Source organism: Chanodichthys erythropterus, chromosome 16, assembly GCF_024489055.1.
Source record: "Chanodichthys erythropterus isolate Z2021 chromosome 16, ASM2448905v1, whole genome shotgun sequence".
In the NCBI taxonomy this organism is placed as follows: domain Eukaryota; kingdom Metazoa; phylum Chordata; class Actinopteri; order Cypriniformes; family Xenocyprididae; genus Chanodichthys; species Chanodichthys erythropterus.
In genome coordinates this window covers 27,772,030-27,796,299 of record NC_090236.1, presented here as the reverse complement: position 1 = coordinate 27,796,299, position 24,270 = coordinate 27,772,030, and the positions used below count along the sequence as shown (strand labels likewise).

The 24,270-nt window shown below is 38.6% G+C and overlaps 1 protein-coding gene across 2 annotated transcripts in view; it reads right to left on the bottom strand.

Moving 5' to 3' along the window:
- Window positions 1-24,270, bottom strand: part of fndc3ba (fibronectin type III domain containing 3Ba) — a 158,531-nt gene that overhangs the window by 114,219 nt on the left and 20,042 nt on the right. For both annotated transcript variants that reach the window (XM_067362243.1, XM_067362246.1), the window contains exons 2-3: window positions 4,354-4,501; window positions 1,892-1,967 (exon numbers count right to left, since the gene is read on the bottom strand). In XM_067362243.1, coding sequence (XP_067218344.1) covers window positions 1,892-1,967; window positions 4,354-4,473 — 196 coding nt within the window. In that variant the 5' untranslated portion in view covers window positions 4,474-4,501. The remainder of the gene's footprint in view (window positions 1-1,891; window positions 1,968-4,353; window positions 4,502-24,270) is intronic.

Genomic DNA, 24,270 nt, shown 5'->3' with positions numbered 1-24,270 from the left:
AACCCATAAGACCTCCGTTCATCTTCGGAACACAGTTTAAGATATTTTAGATTTAGTCCGAGAGCTTTCTGTCCCTCCATTGAAAGTGTATGTACGGTACGGTAGACTGTCCATGTCCAGAAAGGTAATAAAAACATCATCAAAGTAGTCTATGTGACATCAGTGGGTTAGTTAGAAGTTTTTGAAGCATCGAAAATACATTTTGGTCCAAAAATAACAAAAACTATGACTTTATTCAGCATTGTCTTCTCTTCCGGGTCTGTTGTCAATCCGCGTTCACAACTCCACAGTGACGCTGCTTGTGACAGCTGCTGTGTAGGAGTTTCTTCCATCGCTCTTAGTTCTTCGTCTGTGTATTCGGGTTCAAATAAATATGGCTGAGCAAAAAAATGCAAGTCTTCCTCTGTGTCGAAATCCTTAGACATGTTTGCGAAGGTTGTTTTGTTTACAGCGTGCGTCTCCCTCAGACTGTAAACACATCAGCAGCATCTTACGTTAGCAGCGTCACTGCGGATTTGTGAACGCGGATTGACAACAGACCCGGAAGAGAAGACAATGCTGAATAAAGTCGTAGTTTTTGTTATTTTTGGACCAAAATGTATTTTCGATGCTTCAACAAATTCTAACTAACCCACTGATGTCACATGGACTACTTTGATGATGTTTTTATTACCTTTCTGGACATGGACAGTCTACCGTACATACATTTTCAATGGAGGGACAGAAAGCTCTCGGACTAAATCTAAAATATCTTAAACTGTTTTCCGAAGATGAACGGAGGTCTTACGGGTTTGGAACGACATGAGGGTGAGTCATTAATGACATAATTTTCATTTTTGGGTGAACTAACCCTTTAAGCTTTGAATGTTTAAATATAGTTTATGGATTTGGTTACTTTGTCTGGTAACACTTTAGTTTAGGGTCCAATTCTAACTATTGACTAGTTGCTTATTGGCATGCATATATTACTAGGATATTGGCTGTTTATTAGTACTTATAAAGCAGATATTAATTCTGCATGACCATATTCTACATCCCATAATCCTACCCAATACCTAAACTTAACTTCTTTATTAACTATTAATAAGCAGAAATTAGGAGTTTATTGAGGCAAAAGTCATAGTTAATAGTTAATAGTGACAATTGGACCCTAAACTAAAGTGTGACCATTTTTTTATATTGTACCGAAATTGGACCGAACCGTGTCACCAAAACCGAGGTACGTACCGAACCATGACTTCTGTGAACAGTTACAGCCCTATTAATTAAAAAAATCATCATGACTTCAAAATGTTGGCATCAAAGAAGGTATATTTCAGGCGTACTGATGGGGCTCATTCATGCCTTTTTAAGAGAAAATTTTACTGCAAAAACCCCTTCTGGTATTTTAAGGCAGCAACATACAAGAACGTTCTGCAACTTCTTAAACTAATGTTCCCCACTGAGAGCGGTCCTTATCTGCACAGCTGTTCAGAGAACTCAAGCGCAGCGTGTGCAAACAATCCATCTTGTCCATCGTTAATTAGCTACAAAGACACTGGATGTTAAAGAAGTGGGGTAATGAGACAAAGAGGCTTTGTAATCTGCCATTGTATACTCTGCCTTTTATATCCTCAGAAGCATGCCAGTCATGGCCCTGCGCCCGGCCTCTCATCGGTTTACACCAGCTCCAAATCCAATAACACACCAGTCATGGTTTCGATTAGCTAGAAAAACAGCACCACACAAACAGAAACAAGAGGGAACAACGCCACCATCCCACATTTCGCACCATCCTCGAACGCATAACATATATACAAACTCTGAACAATTCTAGAAACTAGCTCCAGAGACGGCAGGATGGAGGAACCTGTTGCAAGTCAGACTGCATGAGACAGGAAGCACAACATACCTTGAATGCATTGCAGAGATCCATCCTCTGCTCTGATGGTGAAGGTCTCTCCAGGGTTGACTTGCACAAGGATCACCTGCGAAACAAGTGGAAATTAGACAGGCGTGTAACTCCAAACTTCTGACACAAGGCCAAAGTTTTGTCCGCAAACACAATCCAAGAGAGAGAGGGAGGAAAAAAAAAAAAAGTTGCAAATCCTTAACATGTATTAATCCATAACTTTAAAATGATCCATGGAACATTTAGTGAACTACAGTCAACTCAACTGCCAAGAAAGCAAATATGACGCAACCAGATGTTGTGAAACCCCCTCGAAACGGTCCGGTCGGCATGCCATCTTTTGCCCCAGGCTGCTTACCATCCTGTTATCAGCGCACAGGTTGTTGAGAGTGCAAACGTGCCTGTAGATGTGAAAAAGTTGGCCCGCCATGTCGCATGAGCCCTGAGTTTCCTCACAGCCCTGATGGTAGAGTGTCAGGCGGACCTCCCATCTCCCTGCTCTAGCCCTGGAGATCTGGGCACCTACTTCCTGCTTCCACACACACATACACACACTGTCTGCTGCTGCTGCTGTTGCTATGGGAACGACGGCATGCACTGAAGAGTCAAGCTGGCTTTCCAGAGGAAAACCTTGTGTTCAAGCCCCCTCCCTTTCCCAGCACACACCTAATGCAGATAACGGACTCTCCTGATGCGAAACGTCACCAGAATGCAAATGAACACTGGCACGACCTTACACAAACATCGCACCTTTGCATATCAGGCTGAAATCGGATCATGTGGGAGATCGAATGTAATAAATAATCAAGGGTGCTGGGTACATTCTGACAACTTCGTCATTGTGCCATCTTTTTTTTTCGTTTTAGTGATGCAGAAAAACGTGGACATGGCTGAATCCAAAGCACTTAACCTTCACTATCTGCTGCAGACGCCCTTTTCCTTATCTCTCAAGGGTCTGATTCTCTTTCCGCTCTGGCCGGAGGAAACACGGCCAGGGCGCTGTATCTGCAGCACCTGGAGAAGAGATCAGAACAGACTGATCCGCTCTGATAGCGCAGATCTACAGAGAGATGTGTGAGGGAAATGTGAAGCATGCCTGAAGGCTCACTGCGCTCCTTGAATGTCTAATTTAAGATGACTACAAGGTTCCTCGTAGACTAAAACACTGACCTGGTTCAGAATGGATGTTTCTGGCTTTGTTTTACATCAGGAATTAGTGAGAAAGAAATTAGGTTAATTTAGGTTGACCTGCAGCTACAAAGTTAATCAACTTTTCACTTTCAACTCTGTGAACTTTTCCATAAGCACTGCATAAAATCACAGAAAATGGCTCTTGAACTTGAAATGAACTTATTTTTGCAAAGTTCCTCTTTAAAAGGTGAAGAGTGTATTTTATGTGCCTGCAACAAACAGAACTGAAAATATAAGACTGGTTTCTTCAAACAGATTTAAAAAATCATTTGCAGAACACACAATTAAATAAATGGGTTAAATATTGTCATTGTAAAGCCAAAAGTGACTGATATTTATTATGTGAAAAAAAAACATTTTTACATTAATGAGGAATCTTTTCTCTAATGAATTATAATTTAAACCATTAAATTAATCAATTGATAAACCCATTTTTTAACAGTTACAAATAAAACATGCCTGCATATAGTTTTGTAAAAATATGTTTTGGTACTTGTTTGTTACTTATTACTGTTTATAAAATCTCAAATCTTTTAGAAAATCATCTGGAAATTGTTTGCGTTTGATTCTTCTCACCACAGTCGTCAAAATCAAGTTCATGATCAATTTCTAAAGTTGCTTTAAAACAATATTTGAAGCATTTGAACAATATAGAAAAATATTTTGAATATTTGAACTCGTGAAAACAAAAAACAAAAAGCAAAAAGCATTGTGCAAATTAAATTGAATTTAAAAATGTTTCACTACAGGTTTATACGTTCACAATTATTCTAATAGTGGATAAAGAAGAGATTAGGGGTGCAAATGGGCAGAAAAAAAATTCCAGAAAATTTCCAAAATTCCCAGAAAATTTCCAAAAATCCTGGAGAATTTCTGGAAATACTGGAAATTTTCTGGAAATTCTCCACCCCTTTGCATCCTAAAAAAAAACAAATAATTTCCAAATTATATTCATTTTTGATCCAGTGCAATAACAATGTCAGTTATTTAATACTGTAAATTATTTGATACGGTTTTCTAAATGGGTCTTTCTACATGCATACTTTTTACATTGTTGAAATTGGATCATCTTATTTAGAGGTCCATCATGGCATCAACAAAAATCCCTGGTCTGTGAATGTGTAGCTAACATTTGCAATTATATATATATATATATATATATATATATATATATATATATATATATATATGCATCTAGCAGAGGCATTTATGCAAAGCGACTTCGACTGCATTCAAGGTATACATTAACAATTCATGTTCCTCACGCTTACCTGTTGCGATCCATCCCCATTAACATTAATCATGTGCGGCATCATGGCCACCTCCCCGTTCAATAGTGGTGGCGGCAGGTCCAGCGGAATCTGGTCTGTCATCATCATTGTGACGTACATTCATGGAGAACTTTCCTGGACTGCCTTTCTGTGAAGACAGAGAGAAACAAATTGTCATGAAACTGAAAAATAAAGAATAAGAGCTGCAAAATAATCTCATATGAGCTCAAACTTGCAAACACACTCTCTTTGACTGCCCTGGTTTTGTGATATGAGGAAGAAGGACATGTTAATTTATTTGAGATGATTTCACAATCTTTGGTTGGTTTGTGACGTTTGAGTGACTGGGCTAAAGCATAAGTAGATGGAAGATGCAGAGTTGCACACGAGTGACTCAGCAGGCGATTGAAGCCAACCGTGGAACACAGCAGTGTCATTGTGAGCTGGACGGCCCGAGGGAAGATCTCCTAAATGAGAAGAGTGTGTAACCGACACAAAAGTGTACTCCCACCCCCTAGAGTTTGAGTTTCTTGAGTGATTTCACCACTAACAATGAACTTGGTTTTGATAAAATAGCATTTGCGCAATGACCCACTGGTTTAGTACACCGTGAGTATGATCTAATGGAGGCGAGAGGAAAGTGTCTGGGGTATAAAAAGGTGAGGGAGTCATCAATGAAGGATGAAGTGAAGGAACAGATGCACAATTTCTTTATTTTGGATGGATGCAAGGCCACCCATTGGTAACATAAACACACGCGTAAACAGTAACACCACTGTATTAGGCACAACATGTGGCAGAGCCCGTAGGACCAGAATGCAACCCCCTCAATGTCTCCATCTCTCTCTCCCTTTCTCGATCACTCATTCTTCAAGTAGAAAGAGAGAGAAAGAGAACATTTCTGACTTCATCAGACCCTTGCACATGATTCACCAGAAGGCAAAAACTTACTATGCCTCATATGGACTAAAAATAGAGAAAGTTTTAAAAAGATAGTTCACCCAAAAATGATGACAGAATTTTATCATTTACTCAGCCTCATTTCATTCCAACCTTGTAAGTCTTTCTTTCTTTTTGTGGAACACAAAAGATGATGTTTTTAAATCTGTTTTTGTCCATACAATAAAAGCTAGTTGAAGAAATACAATCCAGAGGTGTGAAGAGTACCTGAAAACCATACTTGAGTAAAAGTACAGATACCTTACAGCGAAAATGACTCCATTACAAGTTACAAGTCACCGATTCCAAAACCCCTTGTGTAAATGTATCTCATTTTAAAAAAACTTAAGTCTTTTACTAGTACTGAATGTAGGCTCAAAGATGCACTAGTCCTCAACACAAAAGAGACATGCCACTTAAAAACAGTTTTTTGATTTGTGAGGAGAGCAATCATGTTTGTTTTCTAAAATCAAAATAAAATTGAACACCTCAAAATTGCACAACAGCCTCTTAGTCTCAGCTAAGCTCAAGTGCTCAAAAAGCGGAAAACGGACAAGATGTAATAGCTTCAATGCCCTGTAAATGACGATATTGCTTCTTTTGTAGAAGAAAAGAGTAACTGCATTACTCATCGCAAATGTATGGTAAAGTAAAGAGTAAAGAGGTACATCTTAATATTTAATATCTTTTCTTCTCACTAAATCCAATATCTTTGACACTCAGTGAAACTACAAAGTAGCATAAAAGATACATAAATACAGTAACTAATTACATTTACTAAATACTAATTACATAAATTGATCAAAAGTCACAGTAAAGACATCACAAGAGATTTCCACATCAAATACATGTTGTTCTTTTGAACTTTCTATTCATCAAAGAATCCTGAAAAAACTTTAACAACTTTAATAATAGCAGCAAATCAGCATAATAGAATATTATATATATATATATATATATATATATATATATATATATATATATATATATATATATATATATATATATATATATATATATATATATATATATATATAAATATAAATATATATATAATTTATATATTTTGTTAAAAAAAAATAAAAAAAAATGCAGCCTTGGAAAGAGACCTTTCATGTAAAAAATAAAAACCTGGAATAATGACAACAAATGGTGCTTTTTCCCTAAGCAAAAACCAATAAAATGTCCTTCTTGGATACAGATAGCACACCATGTCCCATTTTATCCTCCATTCTGTTCTTTCCATTGATGTTAGATGGTTAGTTTTGTGTGAACCACAAAAGCAGAGACATAAATCTACAGTTATTTGGCAGTAGTTGGTTCCCTTTAAATGAGAGGTGCAAACCCAAGCAAAGACATTATAAATGTTTGTGGACACCAGGACAGCAAAAATCTGATTCTTTCTCTGTGTAATAATGTGGTCCGTCCACACACTCATTGCATCTACATTCTGTTTGACTTTCCATCCATCCTTCATTACCTTTTGCCCACTCCTCATGTTCTGTGTTTATGCAGTGCATCAGGTGAGTTCGACATGGCAAAACAAGAGTAAACAGATTAAACAGATGGTGACCTCCTTTAGGCCCACTCATGATCCCAGCCTTTTTTCTGATGATGCCGTCTCGCAGACACATGCCTCTAATTGCAGTGAGGAAAACAGAATGTGGCTCTGAACTGGAAATGCAGGAAGATCAACCTGGAATGATCCATCTTGCATCTGGTATTATAGCAGAGTGGGGACTAACAGTAATGTCCCGAGAGCCAGACGGACCTACACAACAAAACTGCTTTTACTATCTAATAATACTTGGTGTTTGAGCAATCTGCATAGACATTCATCTCAATGTGACGAATCACTCTGAAGCCACAGGAAAATTACATCCTGAAAACACTCGCTGGCTGATGATACCACAAGCGTGCACACAGTCCAAAACTCTTCAATAGCGACTAGCCTGAGCTGACATTAAAGGCAACAGACAAGAAAAAACTAACTAAATAAATGGAATATATACACACACACAAACATTTAAAAAAAAAAAACGTGATCAAAAGTGACATTAAAGATGTTACAAAAAAATTCTATTTAGAAATGCTGTTTTGTTCAAGAATCCTGAAAAATAATGTATCACGGTTTCCACAAAAATATTAAGCAGCACAACCGTTTTCAACATTGATGATAATGTTTCCTGAGCACCAAATCAGCAACTTTTGAACAGTACTATTTGTACTATAAATATATTAAAATAAAATAAAAACTGATTAATACATTATGATATATGATAAGAAGATTAGATTGAGATTAATATTGTCAACAGAGAAGGAACTGCTGTGCAGATTAAGGGTTCAGCATAAAACTCAGAAATTAACAATAAGAAATAAAAAAAAGATGCTATTGTTGGAGACAGCAGGTTAGAATGGATGGATAGGAAAGTTGGCTTCTGAATGTGTCAGAACTATAAACAGACAAAATCACTGTAAGATACACCATCGTACATAAAATAGAGAAAGGAGGAGAGAGACAGACAGGCCAACAGACGGCCACACACAGCGGCAAAACCCTACAGCTAACCAGAAATAATTAATGACCTTTTAAGAGCCGCCAAGCCACAGTCCCAGAGAGCTGAGGGGAAGACTCAGTGAGAGTGAGAGTGAGAGTGAGAGAGAGAGAGAGAGAAATGGATGGAAAACAAAAAGAAATAGATAGCAAAAAGAGATAAAGAAAAATGGAAATGAGTTTAAATGACTAAACAAAGGCCATCAGGAGTTAATTCAGTCAGCTGTCGGCTTTGAAGAGTGGTCCTGATGCAGTCCTGGTTTCAGGCGACAGGTTAAAGTGCCGGGCAGTTAGGCTGAGATTAGTTCAGTTGAGCGGCCCATGCTGAGCTGCTTTGATGCCTGGATCCCTCCTGCTTTAGCAGCTAATGGGGCCTATGCTAAGCCTCGGCCTCTCACCCACCAAAAGCTATAATTAGGATTTCCATTGAAACTGAAGCCTGCATTTATTTTAGGATTTGTACAACTTACAATGGAAACTTACAATGAGATGGATATGGGTTGTGATAGCTTAATGGCGGTGTTTACAGAAATTCCGGACTAATATTTCATAAACTGTGCAGCCTTTTTATCTCTTTGTTTGAAATATCTTGTTTTGTTCTCCGGCTGGCATGGTTGCAGTTGAGTCCGTAGATTTTCATTGTGAAGGTTGTTCCGACAGTAAAATCCTTGAGGTTTCCTCCTCTTCGAAAGAATGCCTGTTTAATAAGGTGTCGATTACAAAAGACGATAAAAAAAAGTTAAATTGAAAAATTCCTTCAAGGATGGGCCGCAACAATCGGGTGCTTGTTCGCTGGGGCTGAGGGAAGTGGTGGGATGAGAGACAGCCTTGTGTGAAGAAGCCAGGCTTGCTGCTGGAAGCGAAAACTGAGGACTGCCTTTCGAATCTAACAGAGGACGTAAAAGATGATAATTCACTGAGGTGTCACCTCATCTGCCAGTCGGGACCAAAGAGGCCCAGCTGAGCTTAAACCTAGAGCCCCGAGTCTGTGAAACCTTTCCATTCAGCTACTGACATCTGACCTTCACATACCTAAAAGTCAACAGCTGTACATGCAAAAACAAAAAGAAATACAAAATAAAATAAGACTAAAAGCAAGTGAAAAACAATAAAATAAAAGTTTAAAAAGTTAAAAATAAAATAAACCGAGCAATTCCAAGAGGGTCCACACACCATTGGTGTTCAGGCCCTAATAACTACTACACAAATTCTGTACGTACACAGAATACAGGGACAGGAGTCTCACGATTCGATGTATGATTGAGACTCTAGCCTTCTGGCTTCTCTCTGTTCATTACCTCATTTTCACAGTAATTTCCCTCCACAGTTTGAGAAACAAAAAGCAGCTCTGTTTGTAGCACTCACTTTCTTGTGCAGTCTGCCACACAGGCTCCTCCACCTTCTCTTTCTCCCAGGGTTTTTCTTTTAATAAATGAATCAAGCCAGCTTGAGTAACAAACCCTATTAAACTTGAGAAACAAGGGCTGATTGAATCCATAAGCATGTACGTTTGTTTAATCTGCTTCCTCTGCAGCTTTCACAACACACAGCTCTCTAATTGGCATTTAGATTAAAGGTACTGTAGATGAAAACAGGCTGAGTATGCCTCATAGCAAGAGATGTAAGCGCACCTTTCACACTCATAATGCCTGGTAACTTGAATCTTGAAGGGATCAACAAAAGCAGAGACAGATAAAATTAAATGAAAACTGGACTCAAAAATAAAAGTCTCACCTGTGAGTTAAATCATCTATCTGAAATCTGTCTATCTGAGGCATCACCCATTTATTTAGCCTTGAAGACATTAGCTGTATGTGCCTGAAAAATACATTGGTTTATACTCATGGAGGATCTATATCAGCACCTTATCGGTTATTACAGATTTTAAAGTGTATTGCTACATGTAATGATGCAGAGCTGTTACTTTTGTGTTTAATCTTTTTTAATAAAGTAGTTTAGATAATATCAATTAATATTATTTCAATTATATGCCACGACAAGAAAACTAACAGCTTATTAGTTTGAGCTAGAATTTAAATGATCAGTAAACCATTATTTAAAAGGCACAATATGTCAATTTGGTCCCACTTTATATTAAGTGGCTTTAACTACTATGTACTTACATTTAAATTAATGATTTGATACAATGAACTTATTGTGTACATACATGTTTTTACATTGTACTTATATTTGAAAAACACCTGCATGTAATTATATCTGTAATTAATTTCTGTAATTACATTTATAATTACACTGTTGACCCATCCCTTACACCTAACCCGTACCCTTAAACCTACCCATACCACCAAAGCTTTCCCTAACCTTACCCGTATCCCAATTCAATAGCAGCAAAAGTGTTTTGCAATTCAATAAGAACCCAATAAGTACATTGTACTTATTTTTTGATGTAAGTACATAGCAGTTAAGGCCACTTAATATAAAGGGGGACCGTCATTTTCGCTGCTAGAGGTGCTTATTCAAAACAAAGGCGTAGCTTGATGATGCCTTGATTTTGTGGAATCATGGGAGGTGTTGTCTTCACATTTACAGCCGGTGGAAACGTGGGGTAACGAAGCACTGTTTTATCATATTAGATACATTTGTGTGTTGAAAGTTGATATAATGCTACTCTGAGTTCGCTCGCAGCTATTATGAGACACTTGTTGCACACTGCAGTAATCTAGATCGATATTAGGCATGGTAAGACATGGTACTTGCCGTTAAATCAAGAAAACGAGACTTAAACAACAAGACTTACTATGTTTAGCTATAACAATGATTATCCTAGTTTTCTGTTGATGAATGCATCCAAACAGTTGCTCACCCGTCTAATAAAACAAATAATATATTAAAGCGTCTTTGGTGTTTCCATGGTTTCTACAAAATAAAAATCGGAAATTGAGGGTAACGTGGGTATGATGTCATAGATAGGCGACGCACCGACATGATCCGGTCCTGGTTAAAATTCTTATTTCTCTGGATTTAAACATTCTTGGAAACACTGGGATAATCTAAGTACACAAGTCAACAAAATATATAACATTGTTCTAGTGGTTTTTGGATATTTTAATCCAAAAATCTTACATATTGTGCCTTTAGGCTAAAGATACTAAATTTGTGATATGACTGTTGTCAGATTCTATTGCTAATTTGAAAGAAGTGATAGAAACAATCTTCAATCTGGACAAGCAATTTTTAAAAATTAAATAAACATGGCTGAATCATTCATAAATTGTATTCAGAATTCATTATACTCAAAAAAATATATTTTTATTTTCATACACTTTTTAAAGTGTGCATGTGTGCATTTGTGGCTGCGAGAGGTTTTGTGCTTTGACGTAAGGTCCCTTACCACCAGCATCAAAAGCCACGGGCGGCATATAAATGTTTAATTTTTTCCTTGTTCCAAATGCTACACTGCTCATTTCTTCCTCCTCAAATCCATCAAGAGTCCTTAGTAAGGTGTGTGTAAAAGCTTAGCGCTGTTGCTAAGGGCTTCACTGGACTGTTGTGTTGTGTTTTGCTGTGTCTACCAATGGCTTTCCTTCCCTGCTAGAGTCTCCCTGTGGTGCAAAGACTAGTTCTCCAGATCTTGTGCTGAATTGCACAGGTCTGGGGAAATACAAAAGGAAAGGCGTTTTTGAATGAAGGCGCAGGGGATTTTTGAATGACGGCTTATGCTTTGCCTAACCGGAGATGAATATCACTGTCTCCCATTGAGAACAAAACACACTGAGCCACTTCCTGTTCTATAGTCTGCTCTGTGCAGACCGTATTTTTAACATTGTGCAGGACAATAAGGGAAGTACAGTACGGTCACACATACATATGCGTGCACACATTCCACTCAGCCAATTCACATGGTGGGTGATTTGCCACAGCGCCTCAGTCCAGATCATGCACGGCAAAAAAAATAAATAAAAAATTGGTCATGCACACCCTGACTTTCCTGTTTCCTGTCAGCCTGGCGGAAAGGGCCAGCTGTGGGTCATGATTGCACAACCACGCTAACACAACTCATCTGGAGCCTAATAAAGTTAGATGCTTTCACAAGAAACTCACACTCTTAATTCATGTACCATGCATTTTGCCAAGACGACGCATCCAAATGTTATCCCAGGACAACAACAACTCACTAACACCCTCATCACATGACATGAGATGTGGGCTAGCCACATCCACAACAATTACTCTCCCACAGCATGACGCAATCATAGACATCAAGACAAAAGCATAAGGCTCCTGATGGCATCAATGGAACATAACGTTCTGCAGCTGTGCTGTGGTTTAGAGCTTCAGAAATATGTTACAGGTGACAAAGAAGTCCTCGGCAACTTTTGAGGGGAAAGGTTTTATGCAACACAGCTGTCTGTCTGGCTTTCGCAAGGCTGTCACAAGGCACAGAGATATGTGGGCTGCAAGACTGAGCAAATATGGCAGCTCCCACTTTTATTTATGCATAAATATCACACAGACTAATTAAATCCTGAGCAGTCTGGGCAGCGAGGCGTGCAGTACAGCCAGTCTCTGTCTGCCTGTCTCTCTCATTCTTGTCCAGTACCTCCCGTCACATGCCAGCCAGCTTCTGTAGTCTACATGGGCACAAAAAAGGAACAAAAGAGAAAACTAACGCTGAGGGAACGGGTCAGATGAACAGCAAGCAACAAACTGTTCCCGCCTTGTCCAGGACAATGACATAGACCCTTTGAAAACTCAAGGACTGCATCGAAATTCCTCTACTTTCAGAGTATGTAGTGGTGAATTTGATGAGGAACTTGCTTCTCGATAGATGAGGAAGACCATTCAGAAGGTGACCCCATCTCCTTTTGAAAAGATCATGGCTTTGCATCCAATTGGTAGTTAGAGTGCCCTTTTGGGAAAAGAGAAAAAAACTCCCATCAACCTTTTCTCAAAAAAGCAGACTCTCTGTTGTGAATCACAGGACTTCTCCATCACCACTAGTTGGCTGACAGACTCCCCCAAAATTACAGCTATTGACAGAGGCACCAAGACTCTTTGAAGTGCATTGATGCTTTTGAAAATCCATCGGTGGGAGTCCGTCAACCTTGCAATGGTCTTGTACAAATACACAGAGAAGTAGCCCAAGGGCCCAACGGGGATAGGATCTCTTTCCCTCTTCATGCCCAACACTTCAGCACTGAAGTACAAGGACTCATCTGTAAAATAAGTTATGCGGCCTGCAGAAGTTCTCAGATGACTCAATTGTAGTGACTGTTGGATGAAGATGGGTAGAAGGAAGAGTAAAGGAAATTAGTTAACCACACGTAGAAGAGTTTGAAGAGAATCACAAGCAAATCGACATAGCAAAGGTAAAGGTGGTGGTGGTGAAAAAACAAGATCCTATCTAGACTTGACTTGACTGTAGATCTTTCATTAATTGTAATAAATTACAAAATGCTCTGAAGAACTTCATGTTTACTGGTGACTGATGGTGGATGTCAATCATCTAAGTCAATTATTTAGTCACATGACTTGGTTCAATGATAAAACAAAAATAAAAGTATTCTTAAATTTTGGAAATTTTATTTACATCATGGTGTCTCAATCCAGCATGTTATGCAATATCCCAAAATTTGCATAGAATTCATCTATTTACTACGGAGTGTTTCAAACAAACTGAAGTGAATTTCCTGCATTATATTTAAGTGGTGTGCTATGCTGGGTTTCTGGGCCTGGCTGCAACAGACCCCTCGAGCTAAAATGACCCTTAGTTATATGTGTAAGTGAATTTTCAGGGTTTTCCTAAACAAAAGGGTTTTTTTTGGCAACTGGTTGCTGGGAGTCAGGGATGCTAACAGGCTGAAAATGCTCATCAAAAGGTATGTTCTGTCACTGGGTCTGACTGAAACTCTCTGGAGGGTGTGGGTGAGATGAGGAAATAATGAACAATGTCTGCCATCACCTCATGCTCAGCACGCTTGCTGAAGAGGACATTCAGCAACAGGATGATTCAACCATTATGTAATAGGAAGAGCTAAAGATTGTCATTCTGTGTGCACAGGCAGGAGAACTTAGACTTAGTTTTGACTGCTCTGTCTAGAACTTCCTCTGTACAGAGTGGTGCAGGTATGACGTCAGAACCCAGACGACTAATTTGCCGCTGGTTCCTTCAAGATTTTCCTATGGGGTTTTATAATGGGTTTTTTCGATTTGTGTATAAAATAAAAACTGTGGTAAACATAACTTGACTGTACTTTAATGTTTTGTTCTACAACATTAATTACACACACTCATGAAAATACGAGTAACTAGATAAGACAACTTGGGGTGTGAGCGTGTAAAGTTATGTTTACCATAGACTTTACTTTACCAGGTTCTGATATCATACCAGCACAACTCTATATTCGACAAACTCTAAATATACAGGACAAATAAATACAGTATTATTCAGTGCACTGCATATTCTGGGTATTTAGTGCACTAGCCTCTAGTCAATTACATCTTAAAGGGGACCTATCATGCCTCATTTTACAAGATGTAAAATAATTCTCTGATGGCCCCAGAGTGTGTATTTGAAGTTTTAGCTCAAAAAACCCCACAGATATTTTTTTATAGCATGTTAAAATTGCCACTTTTTGGGATTGAGCAAAAACGTGCCATTTCAGTGTGTGCCCTTTAAATGCAAATGAGCTGCTGCACTCGGCCAAAGAGGGCGAAGTTTTAAGAGCTGATTCTCCGGTGTCAGGAGTCAGTCAGGATGCACTATAATGTCACAAACTGCAAATATATGCTGCATGGAGATAGTACAGGTATAGTTTAGTTCAATTACGGTTATAACTTAAAATTGTCTTCTTCCACTATATTAATACAAGCCTGTTGTACCGGACCCTAGGGCTGGGTATCGTTCAAAAATTTTCGATACCGAGACGATACCGATACCTTGACTTCGATACCGATACCTAAACGATACCTTTAGTATGTGAGGCTCTTTTTAAATCACTCAGCAATTGTTCTTCAATTATTATTAACAAGATCAAAGCGGAAGTAAGAGTGACGCAAGTTCGTTGAAATAAGAGTTCTGTGTCTTTATTAAAATCAACACATTAATGATTCATCTCTCATCCACCCGCAATTAATTTGAATGTTATTTTTTTTTACTTGGCCCGACCCGCAGATTATCCGCAGTATCAGGAGGACGCCGATACCCCTTTTTCAGCAGAATTGTTCGCGTTCTGGAGCCAGAGGCAGAGCCTGTGCTCGTGCAGGTGAACGAGCCTGTCACGAACCAGTCGCGTGTTTCCATAGACTTGAGGGACGAACGCTGATGTAAAGCTGCTGTGTGTTGTACCTGTCCATAACTAGACTAAAAAACATTGCGCATTCCGCTGTTTCTGCAGGCAGTGCGACACTTTTGTTTTCTGTTAACAGTATTATCTGTTCGTGAACCGGCTGCTCACATAAACAGCCGTTTCTCACCCGTCCATTCGGAGATAAACTGAAAACGAAACCGTTGATTCACTCGCCCTCTCGCACATAGGGTCTCTCTCGCGCGTATAGTTTTATATAGTTAGATATAAATAATAATGTAGCGCAACGTTACTTGTTCCTCAACAAGACAGCGAAAGCATTTCTCCGCCCCTCTACTCGGCTCCATTCTGAGGTACCGAAATTTGGTACCGAATGACAAGACACTTTTCGATACTCGATAGTATCGAGGCAGTTCGATCGGTACCTAAAAAGTATCGAGTTCGGTACCCAGCCCTACCGGACCCCGTCCAAAAGATGGCCAAAACTTTACAGATGAGTTTAATGATGTTTATTGTACTTCACACAAAAGATGAAGCGTCCGTTTTCACTCTAGAAAATCTATGTAAGAGCATAGTAAAACACAGTGCAAGTGTGCATTAAAATATCCATAAACTCTCTCCCTCGCATAACCATCAACATACACAGCGAAGTACACAGAACAGAAGTACACTCGTTACAACTAACAGTAAACAAATATATAAAGACCTTATGCCTTTTCGTGTGGGGCTTAACTGGTAGAGCTGCATGATTCTGGATAAAATGAGAATCACGATTTTTTGGTTTCAAATAAAGATCACGATTTTCCCACGATTCTGAATATACAACCAAACAAAATAACACGAAATTTACTAGAGGTTCTGACAAAATATAAATTGCTGACTGTAATTGCTGGAAAATGTTTGAATGAATTATTTAAAAAATGGTTTTGAATGAATTCAATGACTCATTATTAAATACTTGTTTCATTGCTGGATGAATCAGTGTTTTTGAACAAATCTTTTGAATGAACGATACAATGACAAATACTTTTTTTTAACAGCCAGTTGTCACCACCTAGTGGAATTAGATGTAATTGATACAACCATTATTTGACGTGTCAAGTTAGTTTCAAAAGGTAGTTTGCTCTATTTTGATCGCTATCGTAGACATCGGTGTTTAAATACTTTCTTAACTTATCTCAGTACTTCTGTGATAATGTGAATATTTGTAACAGAAATAACTAATGTGTGATTCAAAACAGCCCTCTCTGGCTCTGGCAGCACGAACACAGATTTGAACTTTTCGATATGACATTGTCAAAGGTTTAATAGACGCGGGAGAATTGTTGTCATTAATAAAGTAGGATCGCGTGGGTGCTTGAATCGAGATTGTGATCTTTTTACGATTAATCGTGCAGCTCTAATAACTGGTAAACTTTATATTTCTAAATCAACTCCGATGAACTGTAAAAAAGTGCTCCCACATTCATTCATTACTGCCGTATCCAGTATCACTCTGGAGGCTGTAAGCTGGATCATGAACAGTACTGAACTATCCTTGAGTAACAACTTTTTAGCACAATCTCTTTTGTATTTTCCCTTTGTATTGACATTCGTTCACAAAGCAGTCCGGTGAAAACAAAATGAATTTGCCTCATTTTCAGAGGCTCAGATTTAAGTAGTAAATGGAGAGAGCTCTGTGGATTAACCCATCCAGCTACAGAACACCTAAAATGCTTGGGAGACATTCTCGTCAGTGCAGCAATGGCAGACTGTACAACTGGTTGTGAACTTGCTCAAAGTGGTTCTATGTTAAAACGGCAGTGTCTGTCAACATTCGTGGGTGGGGCCTGTGGCTAATGTGACATCACACTGCAGGGATCTAGAAACAGCTTGTTCTGAGACACTGCTTATGATTTACGGGAATAAAAAAAAAAATTTATGTATTATTCTTGTAAGGGACCATTTAAAATACTGTATTTTCCTAATGTAAAAAAAAAAAAAATCAAGTATGAATTAGGTTATGAAATATTACAGATGTTTGTGTAATTTATTAGTAATATGATGATCTTTGTATCTGAATGTCTTTTGCTGTACCTTGTGTGTGCGCGTGTGTAAATTGTAACCGGAAACTTGCTAACATTTGTGCTGAAATTGACACCATAGTGATCAGGTGGGCTAGTAATCTTAAGATGGTGGGTAGACATGCATGTTAGACGCTGATTGTTTGTTGGAGCCTAAACTGTTTTAATGTGGATTTTATACTTTGTATCATTTTAATTGAACTAAATGCATGTTTGATGTTGACGAAAGGTTTGCACTCCTCACATTTGGTTTGCACTCCTTGGAGAGCATAGTAGTAATAGTAGGTACAGTATGTTGAATGATTAACGAAATGAATGTATCAATGAATGTTTGTTGTATAACGTAGTTTTTGTGATGTTTATTTATGCAATTTACACATTCGATGTGTTTACGAGTTTGTTTGAATATGAATTTGTTGTTTTTTTATATAGTTTTCACAGTGCTGTGGGGTGCTGTGATTTGATGGTGTACGGAATAAAGATGATGTTTGAATACATTGTGTTGTCATGCATGGTGAATTAAAAGAAACTTCACGCATCAGTTGAGGCTCTCGGATCCAAGGGGTTGTTACAAATCTTTTTGTTATTTTCAATATATAAAATTCGAAATAAAACATATATAATTTTCCATCACATCTCTGCCATTATATGTGGATAAAAGTTGAATGGGCAGTCTAATTATAAAAAAAGCAAAAAACAAAAACAAACAAACAAACAAACAAACAAACAAACAAAAAAAAGTAATGTAGATGAACCCATTACAGATTAATCTTTCCAACTTTCTGGTCCGGATATGAACTGTGATCCACGCTGCAAGTGTTGTTACACTCGTCACGGCATTCCGCACAGAGAGTGCTCTCATACACGTACACGTACACGTGTGTTGTTACATATTAATAATAAACATAATGAGTGCTATTGTTGTTTTCATTGATGTGCAACCTGTGCTGTTAAAATCTAAAAAAAAAAAAAAAAAAAAAAAAAAAAAAAAATTTAATAATAATGTGTTTTAGGGTTTTATGACCCTTTAAGAATGTTTAAAAAGCTCTTGTGAGGTGGTTTGTGATGGCTGCAACCGGTACGGACTCAGATTAGGGCAAATCTTAACATGCAGAGCAGAAACGTGAGAGGCCCCATAAGCACGGAAACTTGGGTTGTTTTGTTAGTTTCAGCACTATGGTAAACAGAGCAGGAATGGCATCTTATTTCCACTACCTTGTTTCAACTCTTCTCTCAAACTGCCCACAAGGTAAGCCCTAAAACCAGCTCACAAGAAAACTAGAGCATCTCAACAATACACCACAAAAAGGTCTGACTAGATGAAGAAACTGACACTGTCAGCCAATAACCCAATAGTGTGCACCCAAAGGAGGAGGAGAAGAAAACGAGGACAGATAGAAACAAGAAGGGGGGAAAAAATGAAAATGAGCCATGGGGAGACATGAGCTCTACCTGTAGGTATGCGCCCAGCTGGCTGCAGATAGGAGCGTTTGCCAGGGCTGTCTGATATCTGCTTATTAGCTCTGTTTAATCACAGACTGCACAAAGCCACGTCGGACCCACTGCCTCGGAGAACGCCAATTACACTTTCAGACACACACAAGCAATTAATAAGATCCTCAGTAGCTGTCTGGCTCCTGCAGGCATAAGTAACCACAGGGAAAGAAGAGAGGCAAAACTGAGAGGAACGCTGATGCTGCAAACCGAACCAAAGATGGAAGTCAGTGACAAAGTGCCACACTTACCAAAAAAAAAAAAAAAAAAAAAAATCACCATGGTAAAACTGTTGCTTTATAGTTTAAGGTTTAAGATGGGAATTCAATACTATAGTACCATTTGTGTGTTTTTCTATTAAATATATAATATACTTTACACAAAAATAATGGATACCATTTTACAACCCGAATTCCCGAAAAGTTGGGATGTTTTTTAAAGAGAAAACTAAAAGACTTTTAAGTCACATGAGCCAATATTATATTCATAATAGAACATAGATAACAAATTGTGGAAAAAGATTGTGGAAAACAATGTTTGTTAACGTCAAATTGCAAAGCCTTTGCAAATCTCATCATCTACAGTGCATAACATCATCAATAGAATCAGAGAAACTGGAGAAATCTTTGTGCGTAGGGGACAAGGCCAAAGACCTTTATTAGATGCTCTTGGTTTTCTGGCCCTCGGATGACACTGCATCACTCATCGGCATGATTGTGTCAGTGACATTACTGAATGGGCCCAGGAATACTTCCAGAAACCACTGTCGGTAAACACAATCCGCCGTGCCATCTGCAGATGCCAACTAAACTCTATCATGCAAGAAGGAAGCCATATGTGAACATGGTCCAGAAGCGTTGTCATGTTAAAATGAACTGTTCCAAAGTTTTCTATGGTCAGACGAGTCCAAATTTGACATTCTTGTTGGAAATAACAGACGCTGTATCCTCCGGGCTAAAGAGGAAGGAGACCTTCCAACATGTTATCAGCATTCAGTTCAAAAGCCAGCATCTCTGATGGTATGGAGGTGCATAAGTGCATACAGTAAGGGCAGCTTGCATGTTTTGGAAGGCACTATGAATGCTGAAATATAAAGTTTTCTAGATGACATCTATTTCAGGGAAGGCCTTGAGTATTTCAGCAGGACAGTGCAAAACCACATACTGTAGCTATTGCAACAACATGGCTTTGTCGTAGAAGAGTCTGGGTGCTGAAATGGCCTGCCTGCAGTCCAGATCTTTCATCTATAGAGAACATTTGGTGCATTATTAAACGAAAAATACGTCAAAAGACGACCACAAACTCTTCAGCAGCTAGAAACCTATATCAGTCAAGAATGGGACCAAATTCCAACACCAAAACTCCAGAAACTCATTACCTCGATGCCCAGATGTCTTCAAACTGTTTTGAAAAGAAGAGGAGATGGTACACCATGGTAAACATTCCCCTGGCCCAACAATTTTTAGACCTGTAGCAGGCATCAAATTTGAAATGAGCTCATTTTGAAAAAAAAAAAAAAAAAAAATAAAATTAGATTTTAACAATAAGAATAAACGTGTTGAGCTATATAACAATAATTAGTTTTCTGTCTATTAATGTATCCAAACAGTTGTTCCCTTGTCTATTAAAACATGTAATATATTTAAGCGTCTTTGGTGTTTCCATGGTTTCTAAAAAATAAAACCGGAAACCAAGGGTAACGTGGGTATGACGCAATTGACAGGTGACTCCTCGCACGTCCAGGAGCCTTGGATAAAATAATTTTTTTTTCAATACTTACAAATAGTTGGAGACTTTTGGATATTGTAAGTACTCAAGTGAACAAAATATATATTACACAACGGACTAGTGGTTTTTGGATATTTTACTGCAATAGTCTTACATATTGCATCTTTAAACATTTGTTATGTTATCTATGTTCTAATGTGAATAAAATATTGATTTGAAAGTCTTTTAGTTTTCATTTTATTCAAATTTAAAAAAACTTCCCAAATTTTCTAGAATTCGGTTGTATATGATTAAGCTTGTCATTCAGGTACTATGGTATCATATAGCACCAAGTGTTAGTAAAACTCTCAGTGTACTATAGTTCACTTGACATCTCATATGAATGAGGATCCTATGGATTTCCTAATACCTGTTCAATGGTCAAGGTTTCTTTTCATTAAACCTAAATGCAATCAAAGAAAAAGAAGAAAATCATCGAAATCTTGTAAATCAAGAGGTTGAAATGCAAACAAGAGTTCTTTTATAAACAGAAATAGATGAAAAGCAACCATGAAGATGATTTATACCATTTCTTCAACCATGAAACTCTCCATAAATAAAAGCAGGAGAGAGTGTAGTGTTCCCTCTAATGGGCTGCTTTGGTTGAAATCTGCATAATGGGAGAGAAAGGCCTATAATTTGACCTGGAATGAGTAGATGATGTACTCAGAGGTTCAGCGTCCACCAGCGCTGTGTTTGGGTGTTCTGGATCTGGGGAATTATGCATTTGGCCTGTTGTGGTTCAAAGTATCATTTCCAATGGCTCCATCCATTTTGAAACACACATTTTCAAAAAACAACAGACTGAAAGAGAGAGCGAAATTAAGTTGAAATTGGGCCGAAGGTAATATTGAAAAATGAACATCTAATCTGATGAAAAAAATTGAGTTTGCCCATTTTGGAGCCCAAAGTCACACTTTGTCATGGTTGACAACCATTCACTCAATCCTAGTACCAACATGGACAGTGAGACGTTTGCTACTATATCTAGGGACCCCCACAAATATGAATAAATACACAGCTAACCATGCAGACCAAAATAATAAACTGCCAAGATCAATAATAAGACAAATGTGTTACCTAGCAGCTGATTGTTGCTGTGCAGCCATAAGTCATAAATCTAAAATGCATGGTTGCACTTTACAGGTGGGATGCTTCCATATGAGACTGTGTATTCTTATGTATGTTTATGCTGAAAGGAATTTCCCAGCAAGACACTCCACAGCACGTACACCTCAGGCAATCGGGTTCACAACTGATGTTTTCAGAAAACCGAATAGGGACGCCATGGAAACAGCCGTCTCTCATAGCAACAGCATCTCTTTAAGTACCGACTTATCTTTTTCCAGGTCACACTGAACTTTTATGCACAGCTTGAGGAAAAGAATGAATGTTCATGAAGCAACATGTCAAGGTGAATATATAACAAGTGTTCTGTTTTTATACTATTGTGACCCATTAAATTAGGAAACAAAATCTTAACGATAAGAATGTTACCGAAATCACAGGACAAGAAAAGTGGTGCTGGTGCTTTTTAAGGTTCAAGCACATGAAGAGGGCACTGCACAAACAGGAAGTTCATCTGCTGACCACAAGCATGTTTGGGGTGCACTGCATACTGCACACATTCTTGAAGGGACAGTATGCACATCACGTACTGGAATCCAGAGAGTCTCCACAATTCTCACTGCACCCTAAAGCATAGAGCTGCATCTTATTAACAAACTACCTGCTCCATACTTGACCCATAGACAAAGAGAGAGGTGACAGTTAGCATGAAATGCTGTAGACACAGCCTGGGGCCCCTTAAAATATTTACATTTAATCATTCAGCAGATGCTTTTACCCAAACTGACTTACAAATGAGGAATGCAAGGACACTTTTAGCTGTAAAGTGCACTAAGATTGTGATATCTGCATATCATTGGTCCACTAAAAGGATTTATGCAGTCGCTATTGTGAAATGGTTTCTCCATACAGAAGTTCACAACATCCATACAGGAAGGGTTCTTCTCAGGTGTCACCATACAATGAAAGCTGGACCCTGGGGAATATTCTGTAGAGACATTCAAAGCAGAATAGGTATTGAATGACTACACTGCTGGCTTATGTGAATCGGCAAAAAGTAAGAGCTTACCTTAAAGAACAAATACATAATGTATCTGTATTCTTTTTCTCTTTCTTTAATTTTTAATTAACGTAAAAGGAAATCATAGAGAAAGCTAAAATGAGATTACGGCTGCGTTCCAGTTCGTGTTTTGTTTTGTTTTTTTATTCCCTTCCCTTGCTAACTTCCCTCAGTCTCGTTGACTCGGATGTAGATCATTGCTTACATTGCATGCATGAGTGCCCACTACTGGCAGAACCTTTGAATTGGAACGTCCTAAGCCCTTGATCACTTGGAATCCAATGGAGTTGATTTATTATTTAATTTATTTGCATTCTATATGTATATAGGTGTGTTTGGGTCGTTTTAAATATTTAAAAACAACTATTAATATATCAGAGTTGTTTGTGGTGGGGTAAATTAAAACGTGACATGCGGTGACGTCACAGTCGTATATGAAGCTGCCTGAAGTGTACATATGAAGTAGACTCTCTCCTTTGGTCAAAATCATGGAAGCGAGGGGCTGTCCAAATAAACTTCCCTCATCCACTTCACAAAGAGGCATGGATTCCCCCGAGGGGAAGTGCTAAGGAAAGTTTGCGAGTGCGTGTCTAAAAGTGGAGTGGGACACCAGGAAACACTCAAACATGCACCATACACATGAGCACCACAGCTCAATGATGTGTATAATTACATTTTTAAATAGAAATAAAGACTACAAAAGTACCTCTGCAAGAAATTATCAAAATCATCTCATTTGGTACTGGAACTGCATTTCATTTTTCTATAAACATTTATTCTTAAGAGAACTAAAAGAACAGTAAAAGGAACACTTTTTTTGAAAATAGGCTCATTTTCCAACTCCCCTAGAGTTAAACAGTTGAGTTTTACCGTTTTCGAATCCATTCAGCTGATCTCCAGGTCCAGACCAGTACCAGACCCAGAAAAGTTGCGATTTTCTAGGCCGATATGGCTAGAAACTATACTCTCATTCCGGCATAATCAAGAAACTTTGCTGCCGCACCATGGGTGCAGCAGGCGCAATGATATTACGCAGCGGCTGTGACTCCACAGGTAGCATGACTTGCAACCATGGAGACCGTGGCGACCAGGGCGGGTGAGAGCCGTGAGGGAACGGCGCGAGGCCGGTGACGCGAGTGTTAATGAGCTTCACCTGGGAGGCGCACCGGCCTTGAGTCCCTCACGGAGGAGCTCCGGGAGCATAAAAGGAGGAGCGACTACCGTGAAGGACGAGAGAGGACCAGGCCTGGACTTTATTTTATTTTATGTTTTGTTATGTTTGTGTGGCCGGCAGACGTCCGCGAGGGTCTGCCGGCATTACTTTCGTTTTGTTTGTTTATTTTATATTAAAGTTTTACTGAACGTTCGCCGGTTCCCGCCTCCTTCTTCCCCCAACTACTAACCCTGTTACAGAGACATTTGTGAGAGGTGCTGCGTATTATGATTGCACCTGCTGCACCTATGGTATAGCAGCAAAGTTCCTTGATTATTACGCCAGAATGAGAGTATAGTTCCTAGCCATATCGGCCTAGAAAATCGCAACTTTTCATTTTCCGTCAGTCTTAGTACACGATGTAACTACAGAAGGGTCAAGTTTTACATTGGAAAAATACTGTAACTCTTTGGACAGTTTTTTTTTGAGTGAGATGCTAATGGTCTAATCAGATTCAATGAACTATGCTAAGCTATGCTAAAAGTGGTACC